The sequence below is a fragment of the Ranitomeya imitator genome, chromosome 1 (genome assembly GCF_032444005.1).
Source record: "Ranitomeya imitator isolate aRanImi1 chromosome 1, aRanImi1.pri, whole genome shotgun sequence".
NCBI classification, from domain to species: Eukaryota; Metazoa; Chordata; class Amphibia; order Anura; family Dendrobatidae; genus Ranitomeya; species Ranitomeya imitator.
Genome location: NC_091282.1, coordinates 247,264,132 through 247,288,279, shown reverse-complemented (window position 1 = coordinate 247,288,279; position 24,148 = coordinate 247,264,132). Strand labels below are relative to the sequence as shown.

The 24,148-nt window shown below is 42.3% G+C and overlaps 1 protein-coding gene across 1 annotated transcript in view; it reads left to right on the top strand.

Annotated features, from left to right (window-relative positions):
* Positions 1–21,917, top strand: part of RAD9B (RAD9 checkpoint clamp component B) — a 110,655-nt gene extending 88,738 nt beyond the window's left edge. Inside the window, exons 10-11 of the mRNA XM_069747266.1 lie at positions 14,355–14,523; positions 20,871–21,917. Of these exons, the coding sequence (XP_069603367.1) occupies positions 14,355–14,523; positions 20,871–21,008 (307 nt within the window). The 3' untranslated portion in view covers positions 21,009–21,917. The remainder of the gene's footprint in view (positions 1–14,354; positions 14,524–20,870) is intronic.
* Positions 21,918–24,148: the final 2,231 nt, after the last annotated feature.

Genomic DNA, 24,148 nt, shown 5'->3' with positions numbered 1-24,148 from the left:
CTGCCTGGTTCATTACTCAAAACCCCCATCATGGGTAAAGGCCCCTTCACACTTAGCGACGCTGCAGCGATACAGACAACGATCCGGATCGCTGCAGCGTCGCTGTTTGGTCGCTGGAGAGCTGTCACACAGACCGCTCTCCAGCGACCAACGATGCCGGTAACCAGGGTAAACATCGGGTAACTAAGCGCAGGGCCGCGCTTAGTAACCCGATGTTTACCCTGGTTACCATGCTAAAAGTAAAAAAAAAAAAAAACACTAGATACTTACCTACCGCTGTCTGTCCTCCAGCGCTGCGCTCTGCTTCTCTGCTCTCCTCCTGTACTGGCTGGGAGCCGGAAAGCAGAGCGGTGACGTCACCGCTCTGCTTTCCGGCTCACAGCCAGTACAGGAGGAGTGCAGAGCACAGCGCTGGAGGACAGACAGCGGTAGGTAAGTATCTAGTGTTTGTTTTTTTTTTCTTTTAGCATGGTAACCAGGGTAAACATCGGGTTACTAAGCGCGGCCCTGCGCTTAGTTACCCGATGTTTACCCTGGTTACCAGTGAAGACATCGCTGGATCGGTGTCACACACGCCGATCCAGCGATGTCAGCAGGAGTCCAGCGACGAAATAAAGTTCTGGACTTTATTCAGCGACCAACGATCTCCCAGCAGGGGCCTGATCGTTGGTCGCTGTCACACATAACGATTTCATTAACGATATCGTTGCTACGTCACAAAAAGCAACGATATCGTTAACAATATCGTTATGTGTGAAGGTACCTTAAGACTAGCGACCTGAAAGATGTCAAGAAGGCCATCATTGACACCCTCAAGCAAGAGGGTAAGACCCAGAAAGAAATTTCTCAACAAATAGGCTGTTCCCAGAGTGCTGTATCAAGGCACCTCAATGGTAAGTCTGTTGGAAGGAAACAATGTGGCAGAAAACGCTGTACAACGAGAAGAGGAGACCGGACCCTGAGGAAGATTGTGGAGAAGGACCGATTCCAGACCTTGGGGAACCTGAGGAAGCAGTGGACTGAGTCTGGTGTGGAAACATCCAGAGCCACCGTGCACAGGCGTGTGCAGGAAATGGGCTACAGGTGCCGCATTCCCCAGGTAAAGCCACTTTTGAGCTACAGAGAAGCAGCACTGGACTGTTGCTAAGTGGTCCCAAGTACTTTTTTCTGATGAAAGCAAATTTTGCATGTCATTCGGAAATCAAGGTGCCAGAGTCTGGAGGAAGACTGGGGAGAAGGAAATGCCAAAATGCCTGAAGTCCAGTGTCAAGTACCCACAGTCAGTGATGGTGTGGGGTGCCATGTCAGCTGCTGGTGTTGGTCCACTGTGTTTCATCAAGGGCAGGGTCAATGCAGCTAGCTATCAGGAGATTTTGGAGCACTTCATGCTTCCATCGGCTGAAATGCTTTATGGAGATGAAGATTTCATTTTTCAGCACGACCTGGCACCTGCTCACAGTGCCAAAACCACTGGTAAATGGTTTACTGACCATGGTATTACTGTGCTCAATTGGCCTGCCAACTCTCCTGACCTGAACCCCATAGAGAATCTGTGGGATATTGTGAAGAGAAAGTTGAGAGACGCAAGACCCAACACTCTGGATGAGCTTAAGGCTGCTATTGAAGCATCCTGGGCCTCCATAACATCTCAGCAGTGTCACAGGCTGATTGCCTCCATGCCACGCCGCATTGAAGCAGTCATTTCTGCCAAAGGATTCCCGACCAAGTATTGAGTGCATAACTGAACATTATTATTTGTTGGTTTTTTTGTTTGTTATTAAAAAACACTTTTATTTGATTGGATGGGTGAAATATGCTAATTTATTGAGACAGGTTTTTTGGGTTATCAGGAGTTGTATGCCAAAATCATCAGTATTAAAACAATAAAAGACCTGACAAATTTCAGTTGGTGGATAATGAATCTATAATATATGAAAGTTTAATTGTAATCATTACATTATGGGAAATAATGAAATTTAACACTATATGCTAATTTTTTGAGAAGGACCTGTACACTTCTGGATGAATGGGTGTCACAGGTTTACCGAGACAGAGAGGAGCCAGAAGACCACAGCATCTGTTTTCTCCTACTCCTGCACTGATTAGAAGCACGTCAGCTTCATATTAAATGGTGCAGGGGTTAATCTGCTTAGTTTCCTTCATTAAGGCTCAGCTGTTCACTGTTAGCCACTTCCATCTCTTATATAATCTTGGCAAGCACCCATTGCCAGAGCTTGCTTTTGCTCCATGGTTGGAGGTTGGTGGTTGTTATTTGGGAAGGCATTTAATAGATTTATCTGTGACTGTTCCTAGGTTTTGGGTGTGTGCTAATTTGCTATCCTTCTCCTACTTTAGGTTTACCCCATCCTCGACTCACTGCTGCATTCCTCTGTTGTTTGTGAGAGTACATTTGTTTGATTAGTATTTTCCTTTATCCCTATTTGTATTACCTTGTTAGTCTGGTTGGTGTATTATGGTACACTGCTACTCCCCTCTTCCTGGTATGGTACAGACTGAGGGCGGATTCAGGAGCTAAGGCAAGGTACATGGCCCTAGCGTCTTCACCATCACAAGTAATCCGGGGTACAGGGTGATCTAGGGCGCCCCTAGCATTAGAGACAGGTAAGGAACCCTTGCTCCCAGGACACTCAACAACAAAGCTGTGACATTAGCTCTGGCTGAAACCATTTTTTGATTCATTATGGGTCACTGGTCTGACAGGGCAACTGTAGCAACTCAGTCTGGAGGTGACAGATCTATACACTGTAGTTTTACAGCACTCTAACACATCAGGTTTGGGAACTGTGACTCCCAGGCAAACCTTAGTGGAGACCAAGATCGCCTTGCCTGACAAATTCTCTTGGGGGTGTGACAAGTTTATTGCTTTCAGGGAGCACGGTGGCTCAGTAGTTAGCACTGCAGCCCTGTAGCGCTGGAGTCCTGAGTTCAAATCCCACGGACAACATCTGTAAGGAGTTTGTATGTTCTTCCCATGTTTGCGTGGGTTTCCTCTGGGTTCCCCGGTTTCCTCCCACATTCCAAAGACATACTGATAGGGAATTTAGATTGTGAGCCCCTTCAAGGACAGCGATGATAATGTGTGCAAAAAACTGTAAAGCGCTGCGGAATATGATAGCGATGTTGGGGTACCTTAGGGCGCAGTCCTTGGCCCCTTCTCTTCTCCCTATGCACGGCCCCAATTGGACAAACCATAAGCAGATTTGGCTTTCAGTACCATCTTTATGCTGATGACACACAACTAAACACATCATCCCCTGACCTTACCCCACGCTGTACTAAAGAACGCCAGTGACTATGTGTCCCCAGTCTCCAACATCATGTCCGCTCTCTATCTGAAACTCAACCTCTCCAAAACAACTTCTTCTGCTCCCGCACCGCTGTGCTCTGCTTTACGGCCGGCCGGCGCTGACACAGTGCAGGGAAGCTGACGCCGGGGGACAATGGTAACCAGGGTAAATATCGGGTTACTAAGCGCGGCCCTGCGCTTAGTAACCCGATATTTACCCTGGTTACCCGGGAAATTCGGCATCGTTGAAGACAGTTTCAACGATGCCGAAGTTGTTCCCCGGATCGTTGGTCGCTGGAGAGAGCTGTCTGTGTGACAGCTCCCCAGCGACCACGCAACGACTTACCAACGATCACGGCCAGGTCGTATCGCTGGTCGTGATCGTTGGTAAGTCGTTTAGTGTAACGGTACCTTTAGTCATTGCCCATTGTTCAAGCTTATCTAGGTACTTCTGAATCCTTTCTCTGTTTTCTCTAGTGTTAGTAATTCCTCCTAGCTTTGCATCGTCTGCAAATTTGATTAGTCTACCTTCAGTTCCCTAAGGGTACCGTCACACAGTGGCACTTTTGTCGCTACGACGGTACGATCCGTGACGTTCCAGCGATATCCATACGATATCGCTGTGTCTGACACGCAGCAGCGATCAGGGACCCTGCTGAGAATCGTACGTCGTAGCAGATCGTTTGGAACTTTCTTTCGTCGCTGGATCTCCCGCTGTCATCGCGATGCGTTCGCTTGTAACCAGGGTAAACATCGGGTTACTAAGCGCAGGGCCGCGCTTAGTAACCCGATGTTTATCCTTGTTGCCATCGTAAATGTAAAATAAAACAAACAGTACATACTTACATTCCGGTGTCCGTCAGGTCCCTTGCCGTCTACTTCCCGCACTGACTGACTGCCGGAAGTAAAGTGAAAGCAGAGCACAGCGCGCTGTGCTGTGCTTTCACTTTACGGCCGACAGTCAGTCAGTGCGGGAAGCAGACGGCAAGGGACAGACAGCGGAATGTAAGTATGTAGTGTTTGGGGTTTTTTTACGCTGGTAACCAGGGTAAACATCGGGTTACTAAGCGCTGTCCTGCGCTTAGTAACCCGATGTTTACCCTGGTTACCCGGGGACCTCAGCATCGTTGGTCGCTGGAGAGCTGTCTGTGTGACAGCTCTCCAGCGACCACACAACGACTTACCAACGATCACGGCCAGGTCGTATCGCTGGTCGTGATCGTTGGTAAATCGTATAGTGTAACGGTACCCTTATCGAGATCAATTATAAAAATGTTGAACGACACTGGGGCCAGGACAGAGCCTTGTGGTACCCCACTTGAAACAATCTTGCAATTGGATATGCAACTATTTATTACTACTCTTTGAGTAAGATCACTGAGCCAGTTATGAATACACCTAACCATAGCCTTGTCAATCCCATATTTGGTATTTTTTTTAAATAAGGATAGAATGAAATACTTTATCAAATGCTTTGCTGAAGTCGAGATATACTATATCTATCGCATGGCATGACTTGTTTGCTACAAACTCATGCTGGCTCTGGTTAATTACTGTATTCTTCTCCAAGTACTTACATACATGGTAAAGCTTGAAAAAATTCACCTCCAGCTCCTGGGATAAAATTTCCAAATTTCTTTATTCGAAAACACATTAAAATTCCATTAAGGACTCCGGGACAGAAAAACATCAGACAGATGAAAGAGCGACGCGTTTCGATCAACACAGTGATCTTTGTCAAAGCTCTAACATTATTAGCCACAAACGGTATATAAACCCTATGCCACCAATCAAAATCAAAAAGCAAATCACATGACATATGTTAATTGTAGCTGAAAGGTCCTAAAACAGTATGAACAATACATATAAACATCAAAACAACATATAATATATAAAAACTGTCAGGAAATAGTTCTGAATAAATATCCCCAATTTACAAAACTACAAAATCAACAAAATTAGTAGTGGAACATTACCACATTACGTTCGTTACAAACAGGGAGTCCGGTGCCGGGATAATAAATCCACAAGGCTTCACATATAAGAAGCCAGCGCTGTAAATCACCTCCCCGCGGCATAGAATAAACCTTTTAAATACTACACACACAAAGTGTGGCTGTATTCCTAGCATGGCTATCTACAAGATGTCTAACCATATATGAGATATTTTTACTCACCCCTAGATAATTCAGAAAAATCTCACAAATATTCAGAAATTCAACATTTCAACTCTATGGTAATGCATCCTATATAATATACAAAACTGCAAAAATACAAAATCAACAAAATTAGTAGTGGAACATTATCTCATTACGTTTGTTAAAACCATCAGGGAGTCTGGTGCCGAGGTAATAAATCCAAAAGGCTTCACGTGTAAGAAGCCAGCGCTGTAAATCACCTCCACATGGCATGGAATAAACCCTTTCAATACCATACGCACAAAATGTGGCTGTATTCCTAGCATGGCTATCTACAAAATGTCTAGCTATATATGAGATATTTCTATCTCCACTAGATAATTCAGAAATATCCCGCAAATGTTCAGAAATTCGACGTTTCAGCTTTCTAGTAGTGCACCCTATATAAGATTTACAACAAGTGGTACAATCAATTTTGTATACCACGTTAGTGGAATTACAGTTAATAAAACTTTTTATATGAAACTGTTTTGTGTTGTCATGATTATTAAACATTTTAACTCCAATAGTATGTCCACACGTAGTACATCCTAATCTACCACATTTGTAAAAGCCGGTACAACTAAGCCATGTTTTGTTCCTACTGGCAGACGAAAAAAAGCTAGGAGAAATAATATTACCAATAGTGGGCGCTCTTCTAGCCAATATATTGCAACCAGACTTTAAAATCTTATTCAAAGCAGGATCTTCTCCCAAGATTGGTAAATATCTATTAATAATTTGTTTAATTTCACAAAATTGAGGACTAAATTGAAAACTAAAAAAAGGTTTTTGTTGAAAAACTTTTGCATTATTCCTTCTAACTTTACTGCTGGATGAGCCAATTAAGTCAGAACGATTCCGATGTGAAACAATATTAAGCGCCCTGTTCAGACTCCAATCAGGATAATTGCGTTTTTTTAATTTGCGTGCACAACAAGCAAATTCCTCCTCCAATTCATTTCCATCACTGCAATTGCGCTTTGTATGGATAAATTCACCCACTGGAATAGATCTAATAGTGTGCTTGGGGTGACTGCTGGATGCATGCAAAATTGTATTTCCAGCAAACGGTTTAACAAACATTTTAGTCGAGATAATTTCACCAGGGATCCCACATAACTCCAAATCCAAAAAAGAAATCGAACATGAATTCGTGACAAATGTAAACTTGAGATGAAAATCATTCGAATTGATATTCTGTAACTCACAAAGTCTGGTATGGTAGATACACTGCCACTCCAAATGATGAGCGTATCGTCAATGTATCTACCATACCAGACAATCTGCGACAAGAATGCATTAGACTCCGCATATAAATAACTGTATTCCCAAAACGACATGACAAGATTTGCCAAAAATGGTGAAAATTTGGCACCAATGGCCACACCAGCTCGTTGCAAAAAAAAACTTCCATCAAAAGAAAAATAATTGTGGACCAGTAAAAAAGAAGTAACCTGCAAAATATATTCTCTCAGATCACAAGAATAATCACTAAATTTGTTTAAATGGAACTCCAGCGCCCGTAGAGCTTACATACTTGCTGTTTAATAATTTGTTCAAGGATCTTTCCTGGTATAGAAGTAAAGGTACCTTCACACACAGCGACGCTGCAGCGATACCGACAACGATCCAGATCGCTGCAGCGTCGCTGGAGAGCTGTCACACAGACCGCTCTCCAGCGACCAACAATGCCGGTAACCAGGGTAAACATCGGGTTACTAAGCGCAGGGCCGCGCTTAGTAACCCGATGTTTACCCTGGTTACCATCCTAAAAGTAAAAAAAACAAACGCTTCATACTTACCTTCCGCTGTCTGTCGCCGGCGCTGTGCTTCTCTGTACTGGCTGTGAGCACAGCGGCCGGAAAGCAGAGCGGTGACGTCACCGCTGTGCTTTCCGGCTGCCCGGCGCTCACAGCCAGAGCAGAGAGGCACAGCGCCGAGGACAGACAGCGGTAGGTAAGTATGAAGTGTTTGTTTTTTTAACTTTTATGATGGTAACCAGGGTAAACATCGGGTTACTAAGCGCGGCCCTGCGCTTAGTAACCCGATGTTTACCCTGGTTACCAGCGAAGACATAGCTGAATCGGCGTCACACACGCCGATTCAGCGCTGTCTGCAGGGAGTCCAGCGACAAAATAAAGTGCTGGACTTTCTGCAGCGACCAACGACATCACAGCAGGATCCTGATCGCTGCTGCGTGTCACACTGAACGATATCGCTAGCCAGGACGCTGCAACGTCACGGATCGCTAGCGATATCGTTTAGTGTGACGGTACCTTAAGTCTCACTGGCCTGTAATTTCCTGGCTCCATCTTCTTTTCTTTTTTTGGAGATAGGGACAACATTTGTCCTTCTCCAATCTTCTGGGACTTATCATGTTCTCCAGGATTTTTTAAAGATTGTGGCTAGTGGTTCTGCAGTTTACTCTGTTAACTCTTTCACTACCCTAGGATATAATTCATCTGGACCAGGAGATTTAAATTAATGAAATTAGCTGAGTGTTCCCTCACTATGTCTCTGTTTATAGATAGTGTGGATTCTTTTATACCTTCGATGGCACAGTGAAGATTATTTGATGTTACATTTGTGTTCTTAGAGAACACAGATGCGAAATAGCAATTTAAAAGTTTGGCCTTCGCAGTATCATTTTTGACCACTTCACCCCTTTCATCCTGTAAAAACCTATAACATCTTTGACTTCTCTTTTGCTTTTGACATACACCCAAAATCCTTTTTTACTACTTCTGGTCCCCCTTGCACGCCTAACTTCATTACTGGTTTTAGCTCTTTTAACGATTGCCCTGCATTCCCTGCAAGCAGCATTATTTTCTTCTTTAGATATGTCTCCCTCCTTTCATTTAATATACATTTATTTTTTTCCTTTTTAACAAATGATTAAGTTCTGTGTTCATCCATCCTGTCTCTTTAAATGCTTCCAATACTTATTGGGATTGTTACTGATTGTGCAGTGAGAATTTAATTTAGCAAATTCTCCCTTCCTTCAAATTTCTGTACAATCGCCATAAAGATTACAGGAAAAGCAGGGGGGCTTGCAGTTTTGCCCTTCCTTGAGGTGGGATATCAGGGTGGGTTCAAGAAAAAAACTCCCAACAATGGTTCTTATGATTAAAACTTGAGAAAAAACTAAACAAGTGTTAAACATTGGTGAATATACCCCAGTCACGCCTATTTGTCAAAATCCCAAACTACCGGAGTTGTTTAGATTGGAAGCATTTAGTCCCTAGATAAAGGCGAGTGCTAAGTTTCCAACTCAAGTTTGGGCCAATGGGATTTTTGATAGCGTTCATCAACTTAGAGATAAGTTTCATCTTCGTAGTAAATGCTTTTTTCAGTTTCTCCAGTTGCGTCATGCTTGGTTTGCACAGGAGGCTATCTCTCCTCTCAGAATTCATAATCACTTGGTATTCTCTGTGGTCTCTAATCAGAGTACAGTAGCAGGGACCATCTGTAGACTATATAAAATACTCCTTCCTAAAGTCATATCCAAATATCCGCTAAAAATGAAAGAGAAGTGGGAACAGGATATAGGGATAATTGATGCTGATCAGTGCAGTGATCGGTCCAGCAATTGTCCACTAATGAGGCCCACAGTTGTATTTACTGCATCAGGTTTATGGAACCCCCAAATTTCTGCATAAAATAGGAGTGAGACAGGATGACTTGTGCTCAAGATGTGGGTTAGGTCCATCGGATTTTATGCACCTGTTCCGGGCATGTGGTGAAATTTGGAACTTGTGAATGTTCAGAATGTGTTTTAAATTTAAGATTCCTAAACAACCTGTAGTATGCATTCTGGGTTCTGTTGATGTAACGGAGGATGAGAATGTAAGAATTGCACTTAAGAGGATTCTGTATCTAATTAGGAAGATTATTACATCCCACTGGGTGAATAATACACCACCAAGATTCAGAGGATTTATGAAGAAAATGTTTTTGCTTATACGTCTGGAGGAAAACAGAAAACAGAGGACTATGCATAAATACTACAAAATATTGGAAGTTTGGAGAAATTACCACGGAATGTTTATATTATCCTTATTGGGCTGAATTGTATGTGTACTCCAATGTTTGATCCGTCTCTTACTGCGGCATTCAGTTGTACGAAAGTGCACAAATAAGTGTTGCACAATCAGTTACATGTCTGATTGTCAAGGGTGCAAACTTATGTTGTGTTGGTACAATTTTTTACTTTTTCGCTTCATTATTTTCTGCTTCTGTTGATTGTATTGATGGTCTGTATTATGGATAGTGGGTTTGTATACCGTTCAGGGATGAGAAAGGGGTGTGGTGGGGGTTACGTTTGTCCGTATTGTATTGTTAAAGGCAAAATCTTAAAGTTATCTGATTAACCCCTTAACAACCAAGGGTATTTCAGCTTTTGTGTTTTCGTTATTTGCTCCCCTTCTTCCCAGAGCCATACTTTTTTTTATTTTTCGGTCAATATGGTCATGTGAGGGCTTATTGTCTGCGGGACAAGTTGTACTTTTGTACGACACCATTGGCTTAACATATCATGTACTGGAAAACGGGAAAACAAATTCCAAGTGTGGTGAAATTGCAAAAAAGTGTAATTCCACTTTTATTTTTTTTTGCACTGTGTTCACTAAATTCTAAAACTGACCTGCCATTATGATTCCCAGGTCATTACGAGTTCATGGACACCAAACATGTCTAGGTTATTTTTTATCTAAATGGTGAAAAAAATTCCAACGTTCATTAAAAAAAATATATATTGCGCCGTTTTCTGATAGCCGTAGCGTCTCCATTTTTTGCGATCTTGGTCTGGCTGAGGGCTTATTTTTTGCATGCTGAGCTGACGTTTTTAATGATACTATTTTTGTGCAGATACAATCTTTTGATAACCCGTTATTCCATTTTAATTCAATGTTGTGGTGACCAAAAAACCTGATTATGGCGTTTTGACTTTTTTTCTTGTTATGCCATTTTAGCGATCGGGTGAATTCTTTTTTATACTGATAGATCGGGCAATTCTGCATACGGCAATACCAAATATGTGTATATTTGATTTTTTTTTTTTTTAATTGTTGGAGTGAAAGGGGGTGATTTGAAATTTTATATATATATATTTACTAGCTGAAGAGCCCGGCGTTGCCTGGGCATAGTAAATATCTGTGGTTAGTTATAGCACCTCACTTCTCTTATTTTCCCATCACGCCTCTCATTTTCCCAATCACATCTTTCATTTTCCCCCTCACATCTCTCATTTTCTCCCTCACATCTCTCATTTTCTCCCTCACTCCTCTCATTCCCCCCTAACACTTGTCATTTCAACCTCACATCTATCATTTTCTGATCACTCCACTATTTTTCCTCACTTCTCTCATTTTGCACTCACACCTTTTAATTTTCACCTCACACCTCTCATTTTCACCTCATCACCTCAGTATATACATGTTTGTCATCTCCCTTATGTATAGTATACATCTGTATGTCATCTCCTGTATATAATATACCTGTATGTCATCTCCCCTGTATATAGTATATACCTGCTGTGTGTCATCTCCCCTATATATAGTATATACCTGAATGTCATCTCCTTCTATATATAGTATATACCTGTATGTCATCTCCTCCTGTATATAGTATATACCTGTGTGTCATCTCCCCTGTATATAGTATATACCTGAATGTCATCTCCTTCTATATATAGTATATACCTGTATGTCATCTCCTCCTGTATATAGTATATACCTGTGTGTCATCTCCCCTGTATATAGTATATATCTGAGTGTCATCTCCTCCTGCATATAGTATATACCTGCATGTCATCTTCTATATATAGCATATACCTGTATGTCATCTCCTCCTGTATATAGTATATACCTGTGTGTCATCTCCCCTGTATACAGTATATATCTGAGTGTCATCTCCTCCTGCATATAGTATATACCTGCATGTCATCTTCTATATATAGCATATACCTGTATGTCATCTCCTCCTGTATATAGTATATATCTGTATGTCATCTCCTCCTGTATATATATGTACCTATATGTCATCTCCTCCTCTATATAGTATATACCTGTGTGTCATCTCTCCTGTATATAGTATATATCTGTGTGTCATCTCCCCTGTATATAGTATATACCTGTGTGTCATCTCCTCCTGTATTAGACCTCGTTCACACGTTATTTGCTCAGTATTTTTACCTCAGTATTTGTAAGCTAAATTGGCAGCCTGATAAATCCCCAGCCAACAGGAAGCCCTCCCCCTGGCAGTATATATTAGCTCACACATACACATAATAGACAGGTCATGTGACTGACAGCTGCCGTATTTCCTATATGGTGCAATTGTTGTAGTTTGTCTGCTTATTAATCAGATTTTTATTTTTGAAGGATAATACCAGACTTGTGTGTGTTTTAGGGCGAGTTTCGTTTGTCAAGTTGTGTGTGTTGAGTTGCGTGTGGTGACATGCATGTAGCGACTTTTGTGAGATGAGTTTTGTGTAGCAACATGCGTGTAGCAACTTTTTGTGTGTCGAGTTACATGTGACAGGTTAGTGTAGCAAGTTGTGTGCAGCAAGTTTTGCGCATGGCGAGTTTTGCGCGTTGCGAGTATTATGTGTGGTGCCTTTTGAGTATGTGCAAGTTTTGTGTGAGGCAACTTTTGCATGTGTTGCAACTTTTGTGCATGTGGCAATTTTTCCGCGTGTGCAAGTTTTGCGTGTGGCGAGTTTTTCATGAGGAGAATTTTGCACTTGTGGCGAGTTTTGCAAGAGCCTAGTTTTTGCATGTGGCGAGTTCTGCGCGTGGCGAGTTTTGAGTGGCGACTTTTGTGTTTTGACTTTTATGTGGCAAGGTTGGTGTATGTGTGGTGAAATGTGTGCTGAGGGTAATATGTGTTCAAGCACGTGGTAGTGTGTGGCGCATTTTGTGTGTGTTCATATCCCCGTGTGTGGTGATTATCCCATGTCGAGGCCCCACCTTAGCAACTGTACGGTATATACTCTTTGGCACCATCGCTCTCATTCTTTAAGTCCCCCTTGTTCACATCTGGCAGCTGTCAATTTGCCTCCAACACTTTTCCTTTCATTTTTTTCCCCATTATGTAGATAGGGGCAAAATTGTTTGGTGAATTGGAACGCGCGGGGTTAAAATTTCGCCTCACAATATAGCCTATGACGCTCTCGGGGTCCAGACGTGTGACTGTGCAAAATTTTGTGGCTGTAGCTGCGACGCTTCCAACACTTTTCCTTTCACTTTTTCCCCATTATGTAGATAGGGGCAAAATTGTTTGGTGAATTGGAACGCGCGGGATTCACCTCACAACGTAGCCTATGACGCTCTCAGGGTCCAGACGTGTGACTGTGCAAAAAATTTTTTCTGTAGCTGCGACGCCTCCAACACTTTTCCTTTCATTTTTTTCCCCATTATGTAGATAGGGGCAAAATTGTTTGGTGAATTGGAACGCCTGGGGTTAAAATTTCGCCTCACAATATAGCCTATGACGCTCTCGGGGTCCAGACGTGTGACTGTGCAAAATTTTGTGGCTGTAGCTGCGACGGTGCAGATGCCAATCCCAGACATACACACATACACACACACACACACACACATTCAGCTTTATATAGTAGATATTCTTAATTTTTTTTTACTTTTTGCATGCTTCAATAGTCTCTATGGGAGACTAGAAGCTGCAGTACTTCTATCGCCTCTGCTACACACAGGCGACGATCATATCGCCTGTGTGTATCAGAAATGCTCACTTGCTATGATCGCTGACCACTGGGCAGCGCTCATAGCAGTCTGGTAATGACAACCATAGAGGTCTGCTGGAGACCTGTAGTTGTCATGCCGACCGATCGGTGACCCGTGATCATATGATGAAGTCACCGATGGGCGGGATAAAGGACGTGCTTCCGATAAGCGCGAATTAAATGCCGCTGTCAGAAATTGACAGCGGCATTTAACTAGTTAACAGCCACTGTTATATCGCGATTTCACCCGCGGCTGTTGCGGAAACATGTCAGTTGTATGGATCAGCCCTTACCAAACCCTTACCAAACAGGGGGAGTCCAATGTGTCCATATTATTACACCCAACATTGGAAAGGGGTTAAAAAATGTCATAATGTCAGCGAGCAGCCTATTAGTGTAGCATTGCCTCATTTATATTTTTATACAACTATCCCCTACTGTTATATTGATGGCCAATCCTTAGAATAAGTAATCAATATCAGATCGATGGGGGTATAACACCTTCCAAGATCAACTGTTCCTGCTGCCAGTGGCAACCGGATGTGATCAGTTAAGGAGCAGAACAGCACAGCTCCTTCAACTGTATATTAGCCACAGTGGGGTACTGTAGATCCACTTTTATTCAGCCAAATGGGGACGGATGTGCAGTAAATGGCTGCATCCATCGGGTTGCCTGTGAATAACTAACATAGAGCTATGTGCAAGTCCTGAAAGGACTAATCAACAGCTAAATATACGATAGGCTCAAACATAGGAATCATACAAAAAAGATTTGAATAGATTGAAAACCGTCTCCCTAAATACCACGCCTTCATTTTATTCTAAATAGATATTATTTAGTATTTCAGATTAATTCCTGCTTACTAATATTTGTAATTAATATTGTGTAATAAAAACCTCCAATTCATAATACAAAAAAAAACAGGAAATAGAAAAAAAACACAGTATGCAGCTAAAAAAAAAAATGTTGTAAGCTTTTTGTTTAAATTGATATTATGCCAAACGTTGCAAGTAGTAGGAAAAGTCCTTCCATTCTACTCTGGCACTAACAGATCTAAAGGTACTTGAAAACCTAAAGTAAAACAAGTTACTATTAATTGTGCATTGTGATATATTTTTCTAATAGGTCTACTCCTGTTGTGCACAAAGAAGCCAGTGCATTGACTAAAAGAAGCAAAGAAAATCATATAGCTAACAATGGCCCCCCGCATATAACCAGTCCAGTGTTAATCACTGCCGAAAAACCAAACCAGCATACCACAGAAGAGCCACTTCCTACTACAGTTTATAACGAGGTAATCTGAAGGAGGCTTAATGATAACTACAGATGGAACAAACTTTAACTTGATTTTACTTACCTTGATGAAGCATTCTTATCTTGCACTGAACAAAGTACAAGCCACTGAAAATGTTTGCTACATCATGGTATCTAAATGCTTTAGAGAGCATGTGCCATCATGACAAAAGTGGCCACTCGTATTTTATTCCTGCTGCTCCCCTAAATATTCTCCTTTTTTTCAAACCGCCATGCAATTACAGAGATATGGGTCTTTTCATTTAATGATAATTCTTATGGTCTGTCCGTGTGTCTTTAGGTTACTCTGCATAATTACCATGTGAACAACACCCACTTAGTAAAGACCCTTCACAGGGTAATTATGCTGGCTAGCAGTATGTATAACCTACCCGGCTCAGAAACTGGTGAATCCTTGCAGTACACAGTACGTGTGCTGGGGGAGTCATAAGTCTGCAGTCACACAGAGTGCCTGCAGACTTATCGAATTGGACAAACCAACCCCTTTAATAAAGACCATAAAGATTAGCACTAAATAAAAGGCCCGTGTCTCTGGAATTGTATGGCGGATTTAAAACAAAAAACAAACAAACATATTATTATATGATAAACTCAGTAAGAGATTTGAAAATGAAAACATCAGACGTTTTCTATGTTTCGTTTTAATATGGGAATAGTTGTATTTTAATTTTAGTAGTATAACGGAAAGTTTTCAAGTTTAGAAAACCAGTTTTCATTTACCTTATTAGGGAGTTCTTAGTAAAGGACTGTCACCTGCTCATCTCATAGATCAGAGAACGGCTCGCACATTCCAAACATCCCTGTTTTACCTTGTTGGCTGCCATTGACGAGGAGACTAGGATGACTAATACAAGAGAAAGGTCCCTGCAGACTCCTCGTCGATGCGGCTGTCTATTCTTATGTGTGTGTATAGGGAGAGACCTGTAAGTCTAGCTCAGAGTGAGCGGAGAGAAGCCGGTGGGGACTTGCAGTTTGGACAAGTCCTTCCTAGCCATAGTTACTACTATATTTTTCTCTGAAATGCTACAGACTTTCAGAGTTAAACATTGATGTTTCAAATGCAGGAGCCAGTCTTTGACTCATGCCACTTTTGGTTTCCTTTAAAGGGAACCTGTCACCCCCAAAATCGAAGGTGAGCTAAGCCCACCAGCATCAGGAGCTTATCTACAGCATTCTGGAGGTTAGATTATGCTCACCTGGGCGGGCAGTCCGGTCCGGGGCCTCCCATCTTCTTATGATGACTTCCTCTTCTTGTCTTCACGCTGCGGCTCCAGCGCAGGCATACTTTGTCTGCCCTCTTGAGGGCAGAGCAAAGTACTGCAGTGCGCAGGTGCTGAGCATCTCTGACCTTTCCCGGCACCTGCGCACTGCAGTACTTTGCTCTGCCCTCAACAGGGCAGACAAAGTACGCCTGCACCGGAGCCGCAGCGTGAAGACAAGAAGAGGACGTCATCGTAAGAAGATGGGAGGCGCTGGACCGGACCGCGACACCCATCGGACCGGACCGCAGCGGGACCGCCCCTGGGTGAGTATAATCTAACCTCTTTTTCTCATCTTTCAGGATACATCGGGGGCTTATCTACAGCATTACAGAATGCTGTAGATAAGCCCCTGATGCTGGTGGGCTTAGTTCACCTTCGATTTTGGGGGTGACAGGTTCCCTTTAAGTAAAATAAATGATTAAATGTTATGAAAAATATGTAAAAAAAGGAAAACCAATCACATGAAAAATGCAGGACAAGGCAAGTTTAAAGGCTATATTTAGCTTATGCACATTACAAAATTCTGCACGGCGTAACCAATATCTGCAACAGTCCATTTTACAGACGGGTGCGCACGTAGGCAGACAGTCGCTAGTCGTATTTTTGTATTATTATTATAAGTGGATAGGTAGACTGTTCCTGGTTGAATGGTCACCAAACCTTACCCAGATATACTTTTTCTTTTTGGAGAATTATCATAAATTAGATATATTCAAGAAAACAGAGAACTAAAGAAGGTACAAAAATACAAAGGCAGATAGGTGATTCCAACCACTAAAAAGAAATGACAAGATAAATTTAGTGGTGGTGCTCCAGGGACACTGAATACTTTATTGCTGCTAGGTGTTCCCACAGATTACAACTGATTATTGTCAAGCGACCTTTTGAGCAAGTGTGGATTGTGCAAAAAGGAGTACCCTTTTTATTGGTCTGTGAGTTTTCTGGATCATCTTCTCACCTTATAAAATAAATAAAAATATCTCTGAACATATTGACACCCACAATTTTTCAGTGTCCAATTTGTATGGTCATGTTATACAGCTAAAAACGGTATGCTGCCAAGGAAGGAAAGTTAATGAGTTAGTAGTACTGGAAAATAATTTCTTAGAGTACAATACAGTAATGGCCGAAAGTGTTGAAGTTCTTCCAGAAAATGAAGAATTTCTCTCAGAAAATTATTGTAATAACACGTTTTGTTACACATGTTTATTTCTTTTGTGTGTATTGGAGCAACATAAAAAGCAGAAAAAAAGGCAAATTGGACAAAATTTCACACAAAACCCCAAAAAGGGGCTGGACAAAATTGTTTACACCCTCAACTTAACATTTGGTTGCACACCCTTTGGAATAAATAACTGCAATCAGGTGCTTCCTATAACCAACAACGAGCTTCTTACACCTCTCAACTGGAATGTTGGACCACCCTTCTGTTGCAAACTGCTCTAGGTCTCATATTTGAAGGGTTCCTTCAACCATCAGCAATTTTAAGATCACTCCACAGATGTTCAATGGGATTTAGATCTGGACCCATAGCTGGCCACTTCAGCACTCTCCAACACTTTGTCTCCATCCATTTCTGGCTGCTTGAAGTATGTTTGGAGTAATTGTCCTGCTGGCAGACCAATGATCTAGGACGCAAACCCAGCTTTTTGACACTGGGCATTATTGAGACACAAAATCCTTTTGTAATCTTCAGATTTCATGATGCGCAACACACAGTAAAAGCACCTAGAGCCAGAGGCAGTAAAACAACCCCAAAACATATTTGAACCCCCACCATCATTTGACTGTAGGTACAGTGTTCTTTTCTTTGTAGGCCTCATTATCCGTTCACAAGACACTTTCTCAGAAGGATTTTAGCTTGCTCACGTACATTTTGACAAACTGCAGTCTAACTTTTTTATATCTCTGTGTCAGCATTGGGATCCTCCAGGATCACCTGCCATGGTGTTTCATTGCAATCAAATGTTGACAATTCACACAGACACTTAAGCACCGTGAACCTGCAGGACAGCTTGAATTTCTTCGGAACTTGATTGGGGCTGCTTATCCATCATCCGGACTATCCTGCATTGCAACCTTTTATCAATTTTTCTATGCCGTCCAAAGCTAGGGTTATATGTCTGCCCCTGCCATGAAGGGGCAGACATATAGCCAAGGCAGATTCACCAGGGCCTTGAGGTGGAAAAGGGTCCTTGCAGGGTGGTAATACTGAGGAAAATCCGGCCTGTTGTTCACAGCTTGAGGCTTCGGGGAACCATGGCTTCACTGCCTACGAGAAAAAATGGTAGTGGAACTGCAGGAATAAGTCATCTGAAGCATCGATGCCTCTGTGGAATGGACTGAGAGTGAGTGTTTTTTTTCTTCAGTGCACTGGGGAGAGGACAATAATGGAATGTGTGGGAGAGGGCAATGATGGGATGTGCAGGGGAGAGGACAATGATGGGACTTGAACTCTATAGCGCCACCTGTTGCAAGCAGCGATCCTACCAGTCTCTATTCTGTATGACTTGGAGTGATTATGTTGTTTGTAAAATCCCCTAATTTGCATTGTCACGTTTGTGGGATATGTGGGTGTGATGCCAGATTTGTTTTTATCGGACGGCACATGGACTCGCAGAGTTTTATAAATACTTTCACACATCTATGAAAATCACAGCTCTGAGAATGAGATCCGTAAGGGTCCGAAAATGTTTGTTCTGATCCGATTTTGAGGATCAGAATAGTACATTCTCAGTGGTTTGTAAAATCGGGCAGCACACTGAAACTGCACACGGATACAGGAATGTAGCCTTATGTTTAGCACAGTCCCTTAGTATATAGTGTACTCACATAGTGTGTATAGCACTATCCTTAGTTATGTAGTTTCCTCTTTTATTATGTACAACTCTGTCCCTTATTACGTACCATCCTCTAATTAAAAATAGGGTGGTCCCTTATTGTAAAATGTCCTTTCTTGTTATGTATAGTTCTGTCCCTTATATAGTGTATTTTTGTTATTCATAGTGCTCTCTCTTTTTTACATAATCCTCTCGTTAGATATAAAATGACTGCTGATGGAGCAGCTGGTGACCAGACGACCAGTCCATCAGCTCCTCCATTAGAAAAGACGCTTTCCCATGCTCCATCAGCTTCATTGCATTATACGTGTAAAGAAGCTGCGGAGACACCATCACGTGTTTCTCGACGCAAGCAGTGAATAGCCAGGCCTTTCCCCGGGAAGGAACAACCACGGGAAGGGCAGCATCCTATGAAGGAAAGCCACCTATGCCAAGCATGGTATCCATCCACAGACAGCTGTTTCGGGGTTTTTGCCCCTCATCAGTGTGGAGTAGGAATCTAGCTATTAGGAGCAGTGCCTAGTAAAAAGGCTATAAAGGCACAGATGATTGGCCTCGGGGAGACCAAAACATCCAACACCGCGGAGACACCATCACGTGTTTCTCAACGCAGTGATTCCAGAACACTGCCCCCATCCCTTATGGGAAATATGCAGATGCATGTAAAGAAGCTGCGGAGACACCATCACGTGTTTCTCGACGCAAGCAGTGAATAGCCAGGCCTTTCCCCGGGAAGGAACAACCACGGGAAGGGCAGCATCCTATGAAGGAAAGCCACCTATGCCAAGCATGGTATCCATCCACAGACAGCTGTTTCGGGGCTTTTGCCCCTCATCAGTGTGGAGTAGGAATCTGGCTATTAGGAGCAGTGCCTAGTAAAAAGGCTATAAAGGCACAGATGATTGGCCTCGGGGAGACCAAAACATCCAACACCGCGGAGACACCATCACGTGTTTCTCAACGCAGTGATTCCAGAACACTGCCCCCATCCCTTATGGGAAATATGCAGATGCATGTAAAGAAGCTGCGGAGACACCATCACGTGTTTCTCGACGCAAGCAGTGAATAGCCAGGCCTTTCCCCGGGAAGGAACAACCACGGGAAGGGCAGCATCCTATGAAGGAAAGCCACCTATGCCAAGCATGGTATCCATCCACAGACAGCTGTTTCGGGGTTTTTGCCCCTCATCAGTGTGGAGTAGGAATCTGGCTATTAGGAGCAGTGCCTAGTAAAAAGGCTATAAAGGCACAGATGATTGGCCTCGGGGAGACCAAAACATCCAACACCGCGGAGACACCATCACGTGTTTCTCAACGCAGTGATTCCAGAACACTGCACCCATCCCTTATGGGAAATATGCAGATGCATGTAAAGAAGCTGCGGAGACACCATCACGTGTATTCATAGTGCTCTCTCTTTTTTACATAATCCTCTCGTTAGATATAAAATGACTGCTGATGGAGCAGCTGGTGACCAGACGACCAGTCCATCAGCTCCTCCATTAGAAAAGACGCTTTCCCATGCTCCATCAGCTTCATTGCATTATACGTGTAAAGAAGCTGCGGAGACACCATCACGTGTTTCTCGACGCAAGCAGTGAATAGCCAGGCCTTTCCCCGGGAAGGAACTAGGAGAAAAGACACCTAGAAATAATATACGTTGATTTACTGCAGCTAACCACATTTTTTAAAAAATATAACAGGAGGTTCTTAGTTAACATTTTGATCAGAATGTATGAACCCACTGCGACATGACAGCATACCTCTCAGGAGGTCCCTAACATCTCAGGAATAGCGCTGTGAAGTGACCACCCCCACTTTGGCACTGCGCCAGTAGGAGCAACCTAGGTGACCCACAACACCCATGCTGCCAGGCAAAGCCCCAAGGGTCCTGATTCACACCATTCCAGAGATCCAACACCAAGTAACCTGATCTATAAAACTCATCTTCCTACTATACAATTATTATCAACCATAAGCCACTGTGTAAGGATGAGCAAAGGTGACAAGATAAAGTAAAATGGGTATATTTGCATTTTAAAAATATACAACTATATACATTTACTGAGATAAAATGCATAACTTTTTATTTTTTGTGCCTCCAAATGTAAATGATATAAAGTTGATATTTGGAGAACATACGGTATAGATGGTGCACATTTGTTAAACAGGTGATGTCATACTGAATGCCAAACTAACTAAACTTCATATGCATTTTTTTTTTAGTTTTGTTCTCTGTTTTTTGGAGCAATTTCATCAAAACAGCAAGAAAAGCCTCATCGGGCATTGTATACCTTGGTGACAGCAAGTGAAGATGAAGCGGAAGATGAAGAATCCTGCAGAGAACTCTCACAGACTTTCTAACCTCTGCTGGTGAAGGATCTCTGCAACCAGATACTTCCTTTCCTCTGTATATGGCAGCACCTATAGGTTTACAGTTAGGGTTTGTGCACACAAAGTCTTCAGATGCCAGCATACCTGCTGAGATTTTTAAGCACAAGACGTTTCAGCAAAACACCAGCAGTGTTTGAAACTATTGAGCGGCCTCTAAACTGAAGCCGCCTGAAGAATGATCAGGTGACTTCTATTAGCTGCTACATGGCTTCCGAGGCCTGAAGTGGTTAAAAGAAGCCTAAAAAGATAGAACATATGCACAGCAAGTCATTTTCGCATTGCAGTACATATGTTAATTATTTTTAGTATTTTTGTAAAAGATTTTTCAGGTGGATTTCAAGCAGGATCCTCATGACAAAGATGTGGACACATATTCCTTGGTTGTAGTTGTAGATGGCCTAGCTCAGGGGGTGTATATAAGCCTGCCAGATAGTAAATGTTTTAATAACTTGCTCTTATTGGAAAAGGATCTTGTACATGCACATATTGCATCAGATCCCATTTTATGTTGTTATATTTTGGGGAGGGGGGAGTTTTAGCAATACACTTGAATATGATGTTTTAGAAGCAAATAGCTTGTGCATATTGCATGTGTGTGGTATTGTCACTGCAACTGGTTGCTGCTGCATTTGTGCACATTGCCTCACTTCTGTATATGGCTGCCTAATATACAATTTCTCACTATTGGGCTCGAAAAATATTTAGAATTGAGAGTCCTCAGTGGTTGATACCTTTTAATGGCTAACTGAAAAGATGGTAATAAATTGCAAGCTTTCGAGACTACACAGGTCTCTTCATCAGGCAAAGACTAAAACAAATTCTGAAGAATCACATATTTATGCACAACATAGTATAGGGGAAAAAAAAAAAGGGTCACACATAACGTATTAAAAAAAAAAATCGCTCTGTTTTTCACAGCCGAGAATCGCACAAATATTCTTGAACAGTGATCCGTATGTCATCTGTGTGCAATGCGAGGATGCTATTTTCTCGTATCTAAGCATCCGTGTGACATCTGTATGGCAACAGTATGGCGAGATCTTCTCGCCAGCTTGCAAAAAGGACATATAATGGATCCATGACCTCAAACATTCGTGAAAACATATATACATATACACACACCAAAAGTTTGGACACACCTCATTTAAAGATTTTTCTCTATTTTCATGACTATGAAAATTTTGTACATTTGCACAGATGGCATCAGAACTATGAATTAACACATGTGGAATTATATACTTAACAAAAAAGTGTGAAACAACTGAGATTATGTCATATTCTAGGTTCTTCAAAGTAGCCACCTTTTGCTTTGATGACAGCTTTGCACACTCTTGGCATTCTCTTGATGAGCTTCAAGAGGCAGTCACCGGGAATGATTTTCACTTCACAGGTGTGCCCTGTCAGGTTTAATAAGTGGGATTTCTTGCCTTATAAATGGGGTTGGGACCATCAGTTGTGTTGTGCAGAAGTCTGGTGGATACACAGCTGATAGTCCTACTGAATAGACTGTTAGAATTTGTATTATGGCAAGAAAAAAGCAGCTAAGTAAAGAAAAATGAGTGGCCATCATTACTTTAAGAAATGAAGGTCAGTCAGTCCGAAAAATTGGGAAAACATTAAAAGTGTCCCCAAGTGCAGTTGCAAAAACCATCAAGCGCTACAAAGAAACTGGCTCACATGAGGACCGCCCCAGGAAAAGAAGACCAAGAAAGACCAGAAATCGCAGGTTAACAGCAGCTCAGATTAGAGACCAGGTCAATGCCACACAGAGTTCTAGCGGCAGACACATCTCTACAACAACTGTTAAGAGGAAACTTTGTGCAGCAGGCCTTCATGGTAAAATAGCTGCTAGGAAACCACTGCTAAGGACAGGCAACAAGCGGAAGAGACTAGTTTGGGCTAAAGAACACAAGGAATGGACAATAGACCAGTGTAAATCTGTGCTTTGGTCTGATGAGTCCAAATTTGAGATCTTTGGTTCCAACAACCGTGTCTTTGTGCGATGCAGAAAAGGTGAACGGATGGACTCTACATGCCTGGTTCCCACCGTGAAGCATGGAGGAGGAGTTGTGATGGTGCTTTGCTGGTGATACTGTTGGGGATTTATTCAAAATTGAAGGCATACTGAACCAGCATGGCTACCACAGAATCTTGCAGCGGCATGCTATGCCATCTGGTTTGCATTTAGTTGGACCATCATTTATTTTTCAACAGGACAATGACCCCAAACACACCTCCAGGCTGTGTAAGGGCTATTTGACCAAGGAGAGTGGTGGGGTGCTACTCCAGATGACCTGGCCTCCACAGTCACCAGACCTGAACCCAATCGAGATGGTTTGGAGTGAGCTGGACCGCAGTCAAGGCAAAAGGGCCAACAAGTGCTAAGCATCTGTGGGAACTCTTTCAAGATTGTTGGAAGACCATTCCCGGTAACTACCTCTTGAAGCTCATCAAGACAATGCCAAGAGTATGCAAAGCAGTCATCAAAGCAAAAGGTGGCTACTTTGCAAAACCTAGAATATAAGACAATTTCAGTTGCTTCCCACTTTTTTGTTATGTACCGTATATACTCGAGTATAAGCTGACCCGAGTATAAGCCGACTGCCCTAATTTTGCAACAAAAAACTGGGAAAACTAATTGACTCGAGTATAAGCCTAGGGTGGAAAATGCAGCAGCTACGGGTAAATGTTAAAAATAAAAATAGATACCAATAAAAGTAAAATTAATTGAGGCATCAGTAGATTAAGTGTTTTTGAAAATCCATATTGAATCAAGAGCCCCATATAATGCTCCATACAGTTCATTATGGCCCCATAAGATGCTCCATATACAAATATGCCCCATATAATGCTCCATGCAGTTCTTTATGGCCCCATAAGATGCTCCATACAAAATATGCCCCATATAGTGCTCCATGCAGTTCTTTATGGCCCCATAAGGTGCCCCATATAATGCTACATTCAGTTCTTTATGGCCCCATATAATGCTCCATGCAGTTCTTTATGGCCCCATAGATGCCCCATATAATGCTCCATGCAGTTCTTTATGGCCCCATAGATGCCCCATAGACGCTCCATGCAGTTCTTGCCATACATTGTGCCACATGTAA